Source organism: Eurypyga helias, unplaced genomic scaffold (genome assembly GCF_000690775.1).
Source record: "Eurypyga helias isolate BGI_N326 unplaced genomic scaffold, ASM69077v1 scaffold16386, whole genome shotgun sequence".
Classification (NCBI taxonomy): Eukaryota; Metazoa; Chordata; class Aves; order Eurypygiformes; family Eurypygidae; genus Eurypyga; species Eurypyga helias.
Window position 1 is genome coordinate 27,909 of NW_010254866.1, and position 19,161 is coordinate 47,069.

The 19,161-nt window shown below is 36.7% G+C and overlaps 1 protein-coding gene across 1 annotated transcript in view; it reads right to left on the reverse strand.

Annotated features, from left to right (window-relative positions):
- Positions 1 to 280: 280 nt before the first annotated feature.
- Positions 281 to 19,161, reverse strand: part of LOC104510799 (protein quaking-B) — a gene marked incomplete at both ends in the record, with an annotated part of 42,993 nt that continues 24,112 nt past the window's right edge. The window contains one exon of the mRNA XM_010153160.1: positions 281 to 424. Within this exon, the coding sequence (XP_010151462.1) occupies positions 281 to 424 (144 nt within the window). The remainder of the gene's footprint in view (positions 425 to 19,161) is intronic.

Here is a 19,161-nt window from a genome sequence, read left to right on the forward strand (position 1 = left end):
GTTGAAAAACCTAGTGTTTGCCACAGTTCTGCATTGTCTTTTAAAGGTGATAAGAATTTCCTGTATCTACATCTCAAACAAAAAAAAAAAAGATTCTCTTCTGAGGAATAATTCGATCAGGGATGAAAGATTTTAAAGGTCACTAGAGTATTACAAAGTAATATCTAAACCTCATCTTAGGATGCTGCTCTGCAGGCTTACTCCTGCTGCTGCAGTATTAATTGTATTTCAGAGGTAACTTCTGGAAATGGAAACAGAACACTTGCATACAAATACTTACTGCAGGTATCAGTAACTTTTTTACTTCTTCAACAGCCCTCTTCAGTTTTATTTCTGCTCTGTTCTGAGCATCCTCCACAGTGATAAGTACATGTAAATCTTCATTCAGGTGTTCCCAGTTGGGTTTGCCTCGGTTCTGTTCTTCCTAAAGAAAAAAAAATTAAAACGTGTAAGCTGTAAAGCACTATTAGATTCTGTATAAAACAATCACAAACAGTAGACAGACTCAATTCTGTGAATAGCACAAACTGCATTTTCAAGAAGATGGGAAAAGACTTCATACTGTAGAGCCTATTATGTTTTCTGTGGTTACTTAACAAGAACTTAGGCTTCTTTTGGGGGATTTCGTGTTTTGGAACCTCATACTTCTAAAAAGTTATTTATTTTGTAGTCTACAAAACAAAGGTGATTTCTTAGAGTACCTTTCCACACTGAACAGTGGAACAAGAAGTACTACAAACACAGTATAGCTTCAGTATTCTTTGGTGACTTTCAAAGGTTAAACAGATAAAACATGAAGGTTAAACCACCAAGTATTTTTTATGAAAAGTGAAACAGACACCACACATAGAAACTCCATCTGAATCACTCCAAAGGACAAGAGAGCAATTCTTCAGTGTTAAAAATCACTTTTAAATACTGATGAAGAAAAGATTCAAGAATCAAACATTACAAAAGGAACAGAAGTTGCAATTTTCAAAGCAGAGCTACTGGATGAAGTGCAGAGAGGAGGAGATGACAAGGCCTCAATACTGAAGTCACAGAGAGCATGTAAGAAGACTGTCACCATTACACAGGTACTCTGTTACATCAGTGACATTCATTATCCCAAAGATAAATCTTAGGGATATTTCTAAAAAGGGAGAGCATACTAAACATTTTTTAAATGTACATTTAACATTTTTAAACAATAGATATCAGTAACTTCAAGTAATACATTCCAGTATCCAGTCTTTCAAAAAATAATGAACACAACACAGAAGAAACTTACCAACTCTGCTTTTATTAAACTGTGAATAAGGCTAGCTAAGTTTCACAGAAGCATAATTTAAATTTGGCAATATTTAAAATGAAATTAGTAAAAAAAAGGCAGGGTGTCAAAATTTTAGGGAATGAGAAAGATTTATTATAACTTTTTAATCTAAACAAAGGCCTGCATGAACAAAGTACACTTATTTAAAACTTTAAATTTTTGTCATAATAGAAGGCCTTTCTGTTTTTAAAACAAACATTCATGGCTTAACCACAATTCACTTTAAAAAAAAAAAAAAATGAAGGCAAGCAAAGTTAATTGCAAATGTGTTCTTGTCCCCAAATTTCATTAAAAATTTTCCAGGAAATCAGACATGCAGAGGAATGTTTGAAGATTTAATACCAACAAATACTTGCAGTAGTTTATATTCATATATACCTGAGGGAGCACTGTTCCTTAGAATGTTCCATCTTTAATGCAGCTGCTTTAAGTTTGAAATGTTTTGTAGAACAGGATAAAAACGTGGAAAAAATAGAATGAGACATGTATGGAAAATTTATATATAAGAATCAGTACTTTGAAAGAAATTTCTTTTCACTATTCTTCATGTAACGTGCACCTACGCACTACTCTCTACGATCAGCTATAGTGTTGCTGGCTTTTTAAAAAATGTTATTTTAGCCAACTTTCTAAATAATGGTGGCTATGAAAATCTCTGTGAATTCCAGAAGTTTAAAGAGGAAAGAATAACCCTCGTTTATAAAACAGAACCTGACACAAAGTGCAGCTGAGTTATAACATGTTCTCTGCTGTAATTTCATCTCTGAAAGAACTATCTACCACAAGGTATTTGCAGCTAATTTCACTCAATCATGATCAAAACCCCACTGTTACTATTTAAGCAATTCAATTTTGTTTTGTTTTTACTCCAAAGCAGAAGCGAGTTGTTTTCTTTAAAAAAATGGTGACAAGCTATATTAACATGAGGTAGTAAGAAGTATTATGCCACAGGTATGGTAAGTGAGAGAAGGTTCCTATACCAGCAGAGGGCAGAGCAAGAAACATGCCACTATCTCTTCCTGCAGTGATGGATAGTGAGTGAGCTGACACAACGCTGGAAAGGCGAAGGGTACTGGCTACTAACACATGATAACCTGTGCAACAACTGTAGTATCACCGGGAAAAAAAAAAAAGGAAAGGAAAGGTGGCCCCAGGTAAAAGGCAAGTTCTGTTCCTAAAAGAGAAGGAATGCATAAATGCAGTTTTAGCTACCGTGTGAGCATTAAGTGGCATGCTTATATACAGTGTGGGCAAACGTAAAGGGGCCTCACTGCCCTGCATCTATTTCTTTCATAATTAAAACAGTACGGTGCAAAGACTCAAAAACTTGGAAGATTTGGAGGCATTATCACTTGTCAGCACTGAAAAATAACACATATATTGTTATAGTGGATGTATGCCTGATCTGTAACTTTCTGAAGACAAAAAAATACATAATTTCTTACATAAAACAAGGTAGCCTGCCTCTGTGTTAGTATTTAAATATTTCAGATTAATGTAATCTCAACTGTATGTGCGGTACTTCAAATTATTCTGTTGAAGCATGAGGATTTATTTTGTTCAGTTTAAAAAAAGCAAGCTGCACATAGAACAATAAAAAGATGATACTGGAGATTTGTTTTTTCCACACCTAATTTACTTCTAGGCAGAACATGTGTGTAAGGTCAATACTCACCCATATTATTAAGGTCAGACCTCACAGGACAATCAATCATACAAATATTTAAGATAACTGAACTAGTATATGACTAGTTCTATATATGCTCTTCCATGGTCATGAAGTACATTAATAGAAGTGTTGTTGTGTAGAGAGTACTAATGCAGAAGTGAAATGGTAAGACTGAAAGAAAGGTTAAGAAGAAAAAAAAAAAGGTCTATGAAATATGTTTTGAAAAAACAATTAGTCAAAAAAAATAAGATAGATTTTGAAATGGGCTTCCAGTTTCTTCTGTTCTACCTCAGTGTACTGGGGCTTCTAATTCCTCCACTGCTTCCATTCTTGTCCCATGAGATCGCTTTCTTAGTGGGTTAACAGTTTCCAAGAAATGTCTTTTGGTTTATCAAAAATGTTAGATGTTATACCAATATGTACATTTGATTATTTATTTGTGGTTTTGTTTTTAACAAAACAGGAAAATTCAGATCTACACTAGGTCATTCATTCTAACAGAAAGTCAGATGGAAAACGTATGACAGGGTTAGGCTCATGGGAGGAGAGAGAACTTGCAACCTCTTGCAGTTAAGATCTGACATTTCTTATGCTACCTCATTCTTCTATTAGATCCTGAAAGGATGGTTTAGAAAAACATATTTACCCCCCGAGTAAAATCTTTACTTAAATTAAACTAGTCCTCTTTGCAACAAGTTGTGAAAGCATCTGTTCCCAACCCTGTTTTATTATAGAAAAGGCTGAATGGGTAAGAAAGAAACAGCACTAAGAAAACCAGAAAACCTGAATAAAAGACTCGGGGAAAAAAGAAATTCAATTGCATATATTCAAAATTGTATTACACACACAAGATGTCATTTAGAGCATGAAGTTTTCCTGCATCCCAGAGATTGTTTATGGAAGAATTATGCAGGAAAAATGGAGGCAGTGAAGACAGAAGGAACTACAGAGTAAAATTATTTATGTCACAAACTTGGAGAAAAACAATATTAGAAAAGCTTAATTATAACCAAACTATCTTGTCTGCTAAATTAAAGAACATTAAGAGTAACATAACTGGCAAATGAAATTTCACTGTGCTCCCTGTTTGGCAGAAATTTCAGTATCTTTAAATATAGCCTAATTCTGTAAACCGATTTTGCTTTCATTCTGTTGCTTGTGTGTATACGCTCATTATACTCAGGGTACCTATACAAAATAATGGATTTGAAGAAACTACTCAATATTTATCCTCCTGTTAAGGTCAAAGGATCAGGTAGTTTTTTTAAAAAAAAAATCTTGATACAACTGCTCAGAATTTAGTTGCAGAAAAATAAAATTAACATGATTACAGGATGGAGGGGACACACACACATGTTTTTCCCTATTTATTTTTTATTTTCCTAGGAAGGGATTTAGAGGGGAGCCAAAATGCAGGCAGAGGATGCAACTGACCTGCATGTATACAGCCAAGCTTTAATATTAGAAAAGTTGTTCCATAAGGAGAAATATTTAAGTCCAGCTCCTGGTTGGGTTCTGTGTTTTCCATACATCTCACCATACCACAGTAACTCCAAGTTGTGGTCTTACGCCTCCTGCATCCCAGCCCTTTAAGGCCGTTTCTATTTACATCTTCATATTCCATCCCAAAGTCTCCTTTCTTAATACAGCTGTTGATTCAACAAGAGACAACAGCTTGATAGCTTTCTGTAAGCTACTCAAAGCAGATGACTGAAACTCAATACTAGGCCTCTCCTCTATCTACCCATTAATTTTAAAAAAATTTTAAACCCAAAGAAAAGAAGTGCCTGTCAAGCTTGACTGAAGTTGTTCAGAAGATTCAAATGGTGACAGGGAAAATATTTTCAGAAAGAAAGCCATCACAAAAAAAAACCCCACCACCACCAAAAAAAAAAGTTTTTTTAAAAAATATCACATTTTATTTCTCACCATGAAGGCCTGAAGACATTCACAGTATAGCCAATTGACTAAAATTAAGTTGATGAATTAAAAACTGCTGAAGTAGAATCCAATCATTTCTAGCTGCCATTAAAGGAAAATGAAATAAACACTGAAAATACGTATTTTCCTAGTATCTGTTTATATTGTCTAATATATCCCTGCCTGCATAAAGAAAGAATGAAAGAAAGAAAGAATGCAATACATAAGAGTGGAAGGAAGTTTTCCACATGGCATTTTTTTTTCAGAAAACATGGCCTATGGTATTAAAGTGCAACTCTCATTTTACGCACTTTTTCCACTCAATTCATACAATTTCCAGAAATGTTGGCCACTAGAAAATTGAAACAAAGCTCTGTACCAACAGCAGGGGCCTTTTAAAGAAATACAGCCACTGGCTCAAGGAAATGTTAAGAATGATCCTTTGTGCCCTCACTCATCTTGAAGTGATACGTTACTGAATTCTGTTTTCACTAACCTATTAAAACAGGCTGCTCTTCCTACTGAAAAAAAAAAAACAACCCACACTACCCACACCAAAAAGAGAGATTAAGAGGGAATAATATTTTCATATAATGCCAAATTGAATGCTAAAATCAAAAGGCATCAGAATAGCTTTATTCCTTTAAACTGCACAAAGATTTAATTCAAGTACATTCTAAGAACTTTAATTAAAATTATTCTAAGATATAAGAAACAGTATAACCACTCATAGCCACTTCTCACAGTCAAATGGAGGAGGTAAATTGTGGAGAGAAGAAATGCAGCTATTTCATAAAATTGCCACAATATATTTTGTCTATTAAATTGTGCTATAGGTACATTGACTGACAGTGGTTTGAGGTGAATATTTCTTTTCCATAATGAAAACATTAATACATACATATTAGTTACAAAAATAATTGGAAGAACAGTTTAAAAGAAGCTGTGTGAATTTTAAAAAAGTTAACACGTTGATTTAAAGCAATTTTGAAACAAAAGGTAAAATTAAAAACTGATAAATTAGAACGGTCATTGTAAGCAAATTCCAGACCTGCTCTAATAAGTATCTTTGAAGAGTTGGTATGTATTGTAGCCACACGACAATGTCAGGTCTGAATTAAGGATTGGAGGAAACATTACTGAACTAGTCAATACAGATTACAACCTTTTGCTGACACAGTTGAACTGGTAAAACCAAACCAGAGAAATCTAAGAAGAATGCTGTCTTCCCTAAACTAAGTCACTACTCCCAACCTTTCATGGGCCCCAAGAGCTGTCCATCTTGTGTTGTTCAACGTAACGTAACTTTTGTTCCTTCAACTGTTCTTTCTGCCAACCTGAGATACAGAATTTTATTTTTAGGTTTTGGCATCTCTGCTGCAGAGACAGTTGAAAACAGACATTTGGAAGACAGAGGATTTCTGTAACGTACTGTGCAAAGAATAAACCACTTAGAATAACACCGCATCAGCTGATACCTATTCACGAGAGCTCTGGCCTAATGGAACAAAAAACATTTGGATTGTCTCTTACTGTTGTCTTACTACATCCTTTTGCAACCAATTGAACAACTTGAAAAGGTTCACTCAACTAACAAGTCCTTGCTCCTCCACTGGGCCTGGCCCCAGCACCACCCCAAGCTCTCAGAGAGCCAGGCCACAAACACACCCCTCCCCACCCACTCCTCCCCCCAGCATTTTCAGCTGGACAAGTGAGTTGAGTAAGATCATAAGGCACTACTGAGTGCCATAACAAGGTCAGTGCTATAACTGGAAAAGGGAGGAGACGAGGGACCATATTTTAACACTTAACTGCCACTTAAAGACTGGCTCACTATGTCTCATGAAACGATCCTAAGAAATCTAATTATGCATGTGCCAGGGACAGAACACGCAGTAATCTTTATTATCTGACATGAAGCAACTCGTTCATTTATGTAAGAATTAGGTATTAAATGCTAGTATGTAGTAGTAATTGTAAATGCAGAGTTTTCTCCTTCCGTGTTCACCAGTGAACCTGAGTTTTGACAGGACTGACGGATGAAACAAAAAACCCCCTAAAAAACAACCACCACCCCTCCCCCCACCTGTATTCACAAGTGCGTTCACATGATATACTCCTAGCATTAACATTTCAGTAAGATCCGTTACCTTAGAAGAGTCCTGCAAACAAAATATATGCCTAGCTAAGTAGCAAAAACCAGAGGATTTTATCAGATGAAACTCCAAGCCAGCCCTGCAGAAAACCAGTTTAAAATGATGCACTAATTACAGTATCTGTTTGAACAACAGAAGTAATTTTATAACATGAAGCATCCGAACACACTGATTGTCCTAACCCCTGCTGATAAACTGCTTTAATTGTGCAGTTACAGTCAGGCAAATTAACATAGACTTTTGCTCCTACTGAGCTCCTAATGGTAGCAGTTCACAAGCAGAAAGCTGGTGAAAAAAAAAGAAAAAGTAACTAAAGAAATGCTGAAGGAGTAGCATTACCTGGTCAGAGAGAACACCATAGCTTACTTCACATTTAGAATTTCTGATCAAAGTTTTCTCTATAGAAGCAACAGATCAATTGCTTAAATGAACCACATCCTCACTGTTTTGAAAGTCTGACAAGTTAGTATTATTTAGAGAGTCTTTCATTATCTATTATTATTGCACACTAAGCCCACTTCAAGCTGATTTTGGAAGAAGTGGGTGTCTTCCAGCTCACATTCAACTAGCTGGTAGCTGTCAAATATTGTCAAAGACCATTATCTAAAAAATATTTTAAGAACTATTCTGAAAAGTCTGATGGCATGAAACAACCCGATGTGTAAATGCAAGGAAGAGGATTCTGTTCTCTGTCTCGAAGCCTCAACACAGACTTTGTGCTCAGGAAACTTCAGACCAAGTGTCGCCCCAAGTTCAGATCTGCCCTGTGGTCAAAATGGTTCATATACACACAGAACACCACGTTGGATCTTTCTAAAGCTCTGGCTTCCCAGCACAACTGTGCCGACCCAGTGGCCAAGGCCTGCTGACCCAAGAGAAGCCTCTGTCGCTGGCCAAGACAGGGCACTCACCCCCGGGGTCACAGCCAGACGATGAACTGCTCCAGAGTGCAGAGGCAGCAGAAACTCCCCATTGCAAAGGGTAAGTTTCTGTGAAATGGGAAACAGGATTGCATCCCTCCAAGATTCATGTACAATGACTGTGGTACGAGCTGTAAAGTACAGCACTGTCAAAACCCAGGAGCCTGTTAAGACTGACTATTTCACTGTTTTGGGGTGAAAGCAAAAGTTTTGCATGCACCAGTATCTGCAGGGTATGAGGTAAATGAGAATTTAGCATATGAAATGCACGGCATAAACACATTACCTGGATAGAGATGAATGCAATTGTTAATACTGACACATAAAACTACCACGAAGTGTCAAACTTGACTGAGTCAGAGAAGTGAGGCTGTTAATTTCTCTGATTTTGGACTACAGCTAGGAGTTTTAACATTTCAACTTTACCAGTATTCGTGAATTAGTAAGCTTCACAGAAACAGAATTAGACTGATATCCGGGTATAATTTTATTCCCCTGCAGAAAGTGAACAAGTAGCAAAAGGCATTTCACATTACCATGATTATTTTCACACACTGACCACTGTTAATGTAATAATATCCATAAACAAATGCCAAATTCCCTTGAAAGAAAATAAAATACCAATAAAACCTGAATGCAACAGTCTTCTTGATGCAGGGTTACCTTCAGATGGTTTTTTGAATGAAGTACCTCCATATTCTGAATCTCAAGGTACAAAAGTCACTTTTAAATGAAGGTTTAGATCAGTAAAACCTAATCTGTGACAACAGACACATTCCTGAGAGTATTCTCTAATCAGGAAATATAGAGAGTAAGTTTATTTCAACTCATGACTCAAATCAGTTCATTATCAGTCACTAATGAAATTAACTTCAAAATAACCTGCAATTGTTCTAGCATCACTTCTGCACAAACCTATCTGCCTCTAAGTTTATGAGCATTATTAAACAGTATAAAGTTGACACTGCTATTCAGCTTTAGACAGAGAAAGACTGACAAAACTAAGGAGTCTTTCATCTACCTTAGTACCAAGCAGCACCTAAAATCCATGCATTTTTATACACATGAATATTAATTTACTCAGTTTACAGTCTTAATATACTTTAGAAGTTTTATTTTACTGATCTCTGTAAAATGACAATAGTCACTCTAACTCTTCACTATTTTAGTTACCAATTGATTTTAAGCTAAAGAGAACTGCTCTTCCCCATTTTCTCAGGCTATTAACATTTACAAGAATCTGTGATTACTAACCTTTTTTACTAACTTACTTTTTTACTAACCTCCATCTTTTCAGAAACTGCTTAACACTTAGCAAAAGTGAAATTCCCTCTCACTCCAAATCTTTGCCCAAAAGTATACGAATGTGTCACTACAGAACATTAACAGAAACTCAAGATTGAACATGTTAACATAACCTTAGTGTGCCAAGAAAACTGAAAAGTACCACCTCTGAACCCGCAATATAATAGACAAGATTCAGTTACAAAATTCTGCACAGAACTGCCAGCTAAACTTAAGAAAAATCAAGAGGAAAACTCTTTCCTATTCTACCCCTGCAGGAAAAAGAAAAAAAGCCTGAAGTAAAAAAGGTTCATAGTTTTGCCTCTTTGTATGCACTAAAAAAGTTAAGTGACCTCTGTTAAAGAATACAAAGTTACCACTCATCCTTTAAAATCAGATTACTTGTAACATAAAACAAAATTATTTTTATAGTAATATGTTGTTAGCTTTATTTTAGAACACTGTGATCTTTAAGTTTTTATTATTTGTCAAAGCAACGAAAATAAGAGACTCATGACTCGAACCAAACATACCTAGGCAGTAGTTAAGCTTCAACTAACTTCCTGAGCCATAAAGACACTGTTCTTGCCCAGTGAAGTTTACAAAAATTAAGAGATAAACCAAACATTTATCACCTCTGTTTCTTTAGATTGGTTCAGGTGCAGGTTGGGAAAGGGTAGAGGAAAGGGAGCAACTTTAAACTTTAACCAGTGACACTTCGATAACAGTACTTTACTGTTGGGCTATAAAAACGCAGCAAAACTCAGGGAAGAGGCCATGCAGAGAAAAAATCAAAGCTGTTCATACTACCACGGCCAGGCTGACATGTTTCCAATGCCAGAGCTTTAGCCCAAAACCTGTAGCTTATGCTACTTGGGAACGGCTCTTTCTGTTCTAGATAAATATGCAAGTTAGTAACTCTGTGTTCTGACAAGAACATGCACTGACTGCAAAAAAACAAGGGGGGGGAGGGGGGGATGGGACATGGCTAATGCATATTACAAAAGATCTCATGCATAAACTGAAGTGCTTTGTGTAATCCTGACCTTAATGAAAAACAGGGTATCAGCACTGATATTACACCTAAGATTTTTCTTATTTCTATCTTCGGGATGAATCTGCCTTGAGGGTTTCCTCAAAGATGCATAATGAGGAGCAGGTGCCTAAATCACTCATGCTTCCTGTAGGTCTGCAGAGATGGCAAGAAGATTCCAAAGCCTGGGCAGGTAAATGCCAGGCTACCTGAAAAATTAGATTCAAATCACCCCTTATGCCAACAAGAAAATTTAGCACTAAATATAAACCAGACTTTTTCATAAGTGGATGCTTAAATGAATATTGTCAGTTTTGGACACAATGTCAGCGCTTCTAATTAGAACAGTGATCTTACAGTCACCTCAGAGAAAGAAACTCCCAAATCACGTCACAACCGTTCCAAGTTTTCCTGTAGTTTCTCTCATAGACTTCAGCTCAGCAACAGACGTGAAATGGTTAACTGCTCATTCCTACCAAAACAAGCAGCTCCATTCCCCTTTCCTTCCCTCCTCTTTGCACCAGCAACAGCTCTCACTGGGCCCTTCTGGGGCCAGTTCAACACAGCAGCGAACTGCTGTCAGATGAGGTTTTGCCTGTTTAGCGAGCTGAACAGGCTCGGTGACACTTCCCACAAGCAGCAGACTGAACACAAAGGAGGGCCCAGGCATATATCCCTGTGTAGGAGGCTTCCAGCTGTCAGTCACACCTTCAGCAGACTGCACAGCCAGCCCGGCCGCCCCATTACCGCCCCAAACCCCTCATCACGGGCTGGGGGGAGCCCCATGCTCCGACTGCTGGGCTTGCAACTCTGTGGATGTGCTGGGCGTTTGTCAGCGCCACTTATGTCAAATTCAATTTTACTGTAATACATAAATTGCTATTTAAAAGTTAAGTATTGTGAAAACTCCATTTCCACTCACCTGAAGTTAGGCGTGCAAAGCAATCAACATTTCCCACTTCAAATGTCACATCTCAGTTGCTTGCCTGAGAAATGAACATACTATGTCCCATTTATTTAAGTAAGGGTGAGGCAAAGAAAGTAAAAAACGCCACTAGTCACTCACAGCATAGTGATTAACTCCAAGAAAAAGTTCATTTATACAAATAGGTCCTAACTAGCAACCTTAATTCTACCATCTTCTATTCTGAATCTGCAACCTCAGCACTCTTTAAAAATGAGTGATTTCACAGGAGACCTCAGCTGGGTTTCAGTGGCCCTGTCTTCCTGTGCATCATACAGCAGCACTAATAGTGCCCTATTACATAAGGCTTTAAAAAAAATAACCGGATTGCTTTCCATGAACAAATTATATAATTAATGTGTCACTCATTTGCTCTCTCATTTCTTCACAGTCATCTCTCCCACAGTGCCAAGTTCTGGAATTTTCAGATTTATAAAGTGTTAGAGGGATGTCTAGCACTTTGGATTAGAGAGGAATGAGATTAGAAGTGATGCTCAAAGTTAATTCTGCAGTCAGCAGGCCTCGTGAAAATCTATTACAGAAGGGCTTTATCTCCATGACCAGGTCCTGTTAAAGCAGATGACTCTTAGCCCACTGCTTAGGTAGTGGCTTGCTCTGCTCCAAACAGTGGCCCTCTCTACAATTCATGGGTCTTTTGGAGAAGATAAACAGTCAAATTCATTGACTAATGTAACAAACTCATTTTCCACAGAATATTATTGTTAAAAACACATGATGCTCCAGGTAGCCTAAGTGTACAGCATGTTACCAAATACCATCTCCAGACAACACAGTGTAAGAGGTTCCTTACCCACTGGAGACAACTGAAAAGTTAAATATTAGGGTCATACTAATCCATACTGATTTCCTCCATAGCTAGAAAGCTCACCAGTTAAACTGCCTGTTTTTATTCAGGTAGAGCCTCCATTCATACAGGTTTTCTGAGGTTTTAGTTTTTGTTTTTATCTTTTTTTGTTTTGAGAAACAGACTATGTGAGCTTTGTGTTGTCTGCTTTGGACTCATACTACAGTCATACTTCTAAGCAATGGGTAAGTAATATTGTAGTACGTTGTTGTCCATGATTTATTCAACTTTTTCTTCAACCGTGACCCACAATTACAGTTCAGCATTGAGTGGAACAAAGAATGTAGCTTTTCTATAGCATTTTATAGAGCATTACTGCTAAGACTGTTAGATTTTAACATATGTAATAATTACAGCCTAGCCTTGTATTTTATCTCCATTCTCTTACTTTTTCACTAAGCTATTAAAACCGCAAGTTTACTCTAAAACCAGAATAATTTAATCTTATGGTCATTACACAACCATATTTATATACCTTTGTTTTTAATCATTTTACTCCCACCTCCTTAAATAGTTCCGTTCTTTCCATATTCACTCAGTTGCAACAATTACAAAACAAATTTATTTTTAAAAAAATAACCCAGACAAGTTCCAGGCAAATGGAAAGTAACAAGCAAGATAAAGTAAATTAAATAAAACTAATTCCTACTTAAAAAAATTGTAGAGAACACAGAAAACTCCCAAAATTTGTCCCTCAGTACAGAACTGACAATAAATTAGTTATAAACCTAGCTGAGCTCTTGAAAGAATTCAGAACTACTGCCTCAAATGATGTCAGCACACACACTTTCCATGTATTTATGACTGAAAACCTCGCACACAATCCGTAATTATATTGTTTTATTGCAGCAGTTGCCTCAAATCCTTCCAACAATTATATGGGATTTGACACACCCAATTTCCCATCTAAATTATTCAAAGCGTGACCACTGTTACAAACCTTCTTTATGACCATGCAACAACTCTACTGATAACAACTGCAGAATGAGGGGTATCCAGCACGTGGCATGTGCTCTCAAGGCTTGATTACAATGCAGTAGTAGTCATGCCAGCTGAAGACTGTATAGCTGAGTGCCAGCTTGGCACTGATACTAAATGGCTTTCAAGAATATCGCTGATAATGTATTAGGGAAGCCTTTCCTACAGTACAAAGCTGATGGATCTTCAGGATCGGTATCCCCCTTTACCTCTCAGGTGACATTAATCCAGTGATTAAAAAAAAAAATACACCAGTAACCCAGTGGGGTAGCCCCCTTCAGCAGTACTACTGCAATGATTCATAGGAACTGGAACATTGCCACCCATCAGCACTCTCTGGTCCTTCACTAAATCTGTCCTTACAGCCAGGGTTTGGAATTTCTTACTCACTTTCCACACTTAATGAGCTGAAACCCACAATTTCTTCAGTTCATTAAAATACTATACATTACCATCAGTTTTGTATATAGTACACGTGCAACACATTTAAAATCAAAACCTTGTGAAAGTATTTAATAGGAAAAAGAGATTTTAAATGAATTTTTGGTAAATGGTGAATCTGCTGACATTTTCCTTTGCAAGATTTTGCGTAAAATTGAGTGTGCAAACTGAATAAAAAATACTGTTAACTGAATTATCACAGCTCCATTGCAAGTCACTGTAATGTGAAAAATTAAGACATATTTAATTATGCAAAATTTCAAGTTCTGCTGTTTCAACACAGTACCCAAAGAGAAGCATGGGTATATCTAGTCATTTCCCTCAGCTAGACGAAGAAACTAATGGAGAGAGAAATATAATGAATAAATACTGTACAGATTAAGAGAACCAACAGAATGTCATTACAGTATAAAGCCACAGAAGCAAAGTAAATCCTCCATGGGTTAACCAAGTCTGAAGACATTTAAAGTGAGCATTTTTTAACAGATTCCAGTACGTTATCAGAAACATGCAAATAGTTATTAAAAAAATTAACTGCTGATACTCTTTAGAAGTTCCAAACTTGTTTTGTTAAAATGTCCATTATATACGGTTTTAGATTGCATGCTTATCTGCCCACACAAAAATCAAAATTTTACTATTTAAATTAATATACTCCTGAATAATAAAAGTCAAAGTAAGATGGTATGGCTGGGGAGAAAAGGTCATTATGTGCACGTCTTTTTTACGTTCTACAGCAGTTTCATCCGTCTGAGAAAATACGACAGCACTGTGCATGACTTGAGGATAAAAATAATTACACGCTCTGCTCACATCCTAGAGATAGCTAGAAGAAAGGTGGCTTCATTCATTCTAAATGTTTCCTACTCCTCAGGTCAGCATAGGCATACTCCTTCATTCCAAATACTTTTCCAACAGATGACAAAGATGTATGGCCAACCACCGGTGCTAACCTCCCACTTCCTGACCTGGCCACTTCCCTTTTCCCCTTCGCCCTTCTCAAACTGGCACAGGTATTAATTTCAACCAATACAGCTAGCAAAATTCTTTACTCCCCTCAACTACACTCACATTAGCTGATCAAAATCTAGCTTTTTTTCCTGTCCCTATTACAACCCTGTAACATGGAATAACACACACATTCCTCCCCCCATCCGAAAAGAGAAGTTGAGCAAAACTGTCCCAAATACATGTAATCCTGTATGGTCTTGGAACCATGAAGTTATCTTCTTTTCTGATGATAAGGAAGAGGAAGGTCCCAAAAAAATAACTAGTTTCCTAACTGAACAGGTTTGAAGAAGGTTCTTTACAAAGCATTCAGAAACGTGCTAAGATCGAACAGCGTCAGCACACTGCTCGCCATTAATATTCCCCACGTTACAGTTGTAGGCTGCCAACAAAATCAAAACATCTCTAAGTATTCGCTATTACATTTTAAACTTTGCACTGCATTATGACTTAAAAATCGATTCAGGTGTGTCACAAATTAACTTCACTGCTTTCAAAAGACACCAAAAACCACTGAAAAATTCCAGCTCTGGTATTCTAAAACACAGTTCTACAGTTTCACAACTTTGCTTCCCCGTTCTCAATTAGCACCCTTCTAGTATCAGTCACGGTCAAAAATACGTGGCCTGTTTCAAATGTCTGCATTTTTAAATAAGAAAATTAAACACAGCAAAAAGTTAATTAGTGTTGGAGAGAAAAGGTATTTCGAGCCTGAATGTCCCGTATTTTGTGTATAAAAAAAATAATTAAAAAAAAATTAAAAAAAAAAAAGAGTTGAGGACCCTGCATTTATCATCCAAAGCTGTAAAAGGTATCATCTCTGCAGCGTACCAAGAAGACAGTCATCCAGCTCAACTAGTTCAACAGTTACTACACTCTACCTAAAGCCTGTAGTCCCAACAAGAGTTTAAGCTGTTCTAAATCGGCAATGCCAGTCCCACCGTGATGTACTAAAGCAGTTGAGATCCCGTTTGAGGTTCTCAAAACCAACAGGAAGTTTCCAGCTTTAGTTTCCAGCAGGCTTAGCACTGAGGCAGGTCAGCAGTCATTCAGATCACCAGTAACTGTCAAAGTATGCCTAGCAAGGGCTGTGAGAGTGGTACTGAACACCAAGTGTTGACTTCAGTTGTCCCAAGAGCAACCCTGGAACCGCAGCCTGAGATACCCAAAGGGGTTAAATTTCCTGGTGAACAGCAGCACTCAGGAGTCTGACCCATTTTTACAATGTCAGCAACACAGACAGTTCCTTCTTGTACCTCCACTACAGCCTTCAGAAAAAGATCAGAAATACTAATTGAGGAACACAACCACTACTTTCAGGAGAAATTCGACATGAGCTCTCAGAAACGTCCCCAGCACAGACATAACTACAGGTTTAGACCCACTACGTAAGAGGTTCTTGAATTGCCTGTAGTGAGAATGCTCAAGAGCTGATTACAGCATCAGCAGTTGGAGGTAGCAGGTACTAGCCACTACTAATTTTTTTTTTTTTTTTTAAAAGAAAATCACTGTGAGGAACCACCCAACACAATTTTAGAAAACAGGTTCAAAAGAAAAAAACCCAGCCATTATCACAAAAACCTTATTAATCTTAAACTTGCTTATTTATATACCAATTGGGTATTGCCACAGCATGTAACTGATGTGAAGCCTGTCAATAAAAGCTTAAATATATTTTTCCTCACATCAAGCATACAATGAAAATTCATAATTTAGGGAACGGGGGGAGTCGAGATTCTTTTTCAACCAAGTTCTCCTCAAACTATAGGTGATTTGCAAAAACTTACTGGAATGTTTACAAGAAGTAAAACATTTACTTGCCTCTACCTCCAAAACTGCTGGATCATGGTTGTCTCTGCTCTTAAAGGAGACCTGAAAAGCAAAAAAAAATTGGGCTTGTGCCCTATTTTGCTTCTTTAAGATGTTTAAAAGAGGCATGACGAGCTGCAACTAGGGTTTTTATTTTATCCTCTGATGGTCACAATTTATTCCTTCTTGTTTACACTTGAGATTGAAATCCCAAGATGCCATAATATAGGACAACTTAGTGAAGAGAAAACAATGCAAGAATCAACAGCAGCTAAGAACAAACTTCAGCTTTCTTCCCCTAAGCCCCACCTTCTCCAAGTTCTCTTTCATTTGAGTGACATATAACACAAAAAACCCTTCCAGAGTTAAGTATTCCTGCAATATCACTACTGGTCATTTGTACATTACACATTTAAAACAAAAAAAGTTAGAATTTTGATTGAGGTTGTATTTTAAAATTTTAAGATAAAAAGCAAGTAGGAAAACAATTTTTAGAGGTTCTTTGCAAATGGGAAAGAATTTTTTTTTTAAAAATAGTGCATTTCACCTGAGCATGAGGTTAATTTAAAAAAAATAAAAAAGTAAAATTCATACCAGATGCAATCGTGCAAGGAGGATAGCTTGTGCACAAAGAGGATACTTTATTTTAACTAATACCCATCCCATAAAAACCCCATTAGTTCATTAACATTAAGGGAGATGGGATGGTACCATGTAATCCATTCAAGAAATGGTTTTAAGCCCCTTCTCTATTCCTTCCAGCCACGCTTCAACTATGTAATTATTATATATGAAAGAGGAAAGTCCACATTTTTTTGTAAATAAGGAAGGTAAAAATGTTGCTTAAGGAAAATATGCAATCATCATGAAAAAAAAACAGGGTGCCTAAAAATAAGAAAAATATATCCAAAGTACATTAAAACACATACTTAAAACACTATTATGAGAAGTTTTGTTGTCTTTAAATTATATACCACAGATAAACTATGCTCAACCAGTACATGGCTGTAGTCAATGTTTTCAGTTAAATCAGTGAACTGGATGATGTTCCTCATCATTACATACATGGAATGCGATCTTGCAGAAATGCTAAGCCAGCATTAGACAGCGTCAACACCCTTCTCCAAGAAGAGAGTATCTTATTTTGATAGGAGAGAAAGGAACATCTGGTGACAACGTACAGCTTAGTAAGTATTTATTTCAGGGACAGCACTGGCCAAAACCCTTTACTCAGATCACGTGAATTCTGCACAAGAGTAGGCCAAAGATTGGTCATCTTCAGCCTAGGTCTATACCTCACCTTAGCTACCTGTGTATTACCAACAATTACAACGTTACTTCTCCAGCTGCAACAAGCAGCAGGAACCAATCCAAACAGTACTGGCACAGAATTAAATGCTCCAGTGGCATATTTCAAAGGTGGGTTGCTTGTGGGTTTTTTGTTGTTTTGGGTTTTTGTCTGGTAGTGATGTTTTGTTGACTGTTCATTTGGTTTTGGCTTTGTTGTGGTGTTTTTTGTTTGGGGTTGTGGGTTGGTTTTTTTGTTTGGTTTGGTTTGGGGTATTTTTTGTTTGGTCGGTTTGGGGTTTTCTTTCGGGGGGGGAAGGGAGAGGGAAAAGCAGTTTAGTGGGTTTTCTTCTTTCTACAGATGAACTATAAGCAGAATATGGAAATATTTTTTTTAAAGTCACCTTTATTTAAAATACTGAAAATAAAGTGTTAGAAAATAAGTAAAAAATAAGAAAATCAAGTTTAGTTCAGAAGAGTAACTTAGAGGTCTACAAAGCATAATATTACAGGATCATACAAAAAATTGTTTCAAAGCTATGAAGAAAAAATTCACAGAACTGTACCGTTTTGTCCTTTCTGCTGAGTAAGAATCCTTTTCATAAAAATGTCTTACTTGGTGAAATTAATGGCAGAACAGAGAGTAACGTAAAAATATTTTAATGCAGATGCTCATGTATCTCGTATCATGGAATGTGACGGTGAAGTTTAACTCTGTGAGTTAAGTTTATTTAATAACCAGCTATCAATGAAGATACTGGTCCTGACTCTGCTACTTCCCCTAAGCAGCCCCCGCTGCTTAGAAAATTGTGCAGGGGCCAATTTAAGAAACTCACAAACTCAACTGACTCTTGAGGATGCACATGAAACAGTGGGAACAGATGTTCTAAGGTTTTTAATGGAACTGACCATTAGATCAATCCAAACATAGAGTAATACCACTCAGATAAAACCTTCAATAATTTGTGATAGCAAGAAGATTTTCTCCTTTGAGGACTACTAATATGATTAATTTACAGAGCTCAGGCATTACTCTACTTAGAAGTGTGCAAGCCTCTTCAATCCTGAATAATTTGAAAAAAATGTAAATAAAACCCTTTTGAATTAAATTCTGATTTAAGGACATCTGTGGTTCTTTCAATCCCTCTTATATCACCCACTTAAAGTGTATTTATATTGTGTTGAACTCACTGAGGTTACCAAACATACCAATGACAAGAATATCTTACTTTTCTTAGTAATGTTATTAATACAATTTTTACTATGCAACATATCCTACCATGCAACTATTTATCCTGATACCCTTCCTACCTATGCAATTATTTCACACAAAGCACTGAATTCCACTTAAATGTTATGGAACAGAAGTGACTAGAAGACTTCAAAAGAACTGAGAGTTAAATCTACATAACCCAACTACCAGTTTCAATGTTGTTCTCCACAGAAACACACAACAGTTAAAGAAATTTATCAACTGCTGTAATTTACAAATAATGCCTAGAACGTATCCTTCCA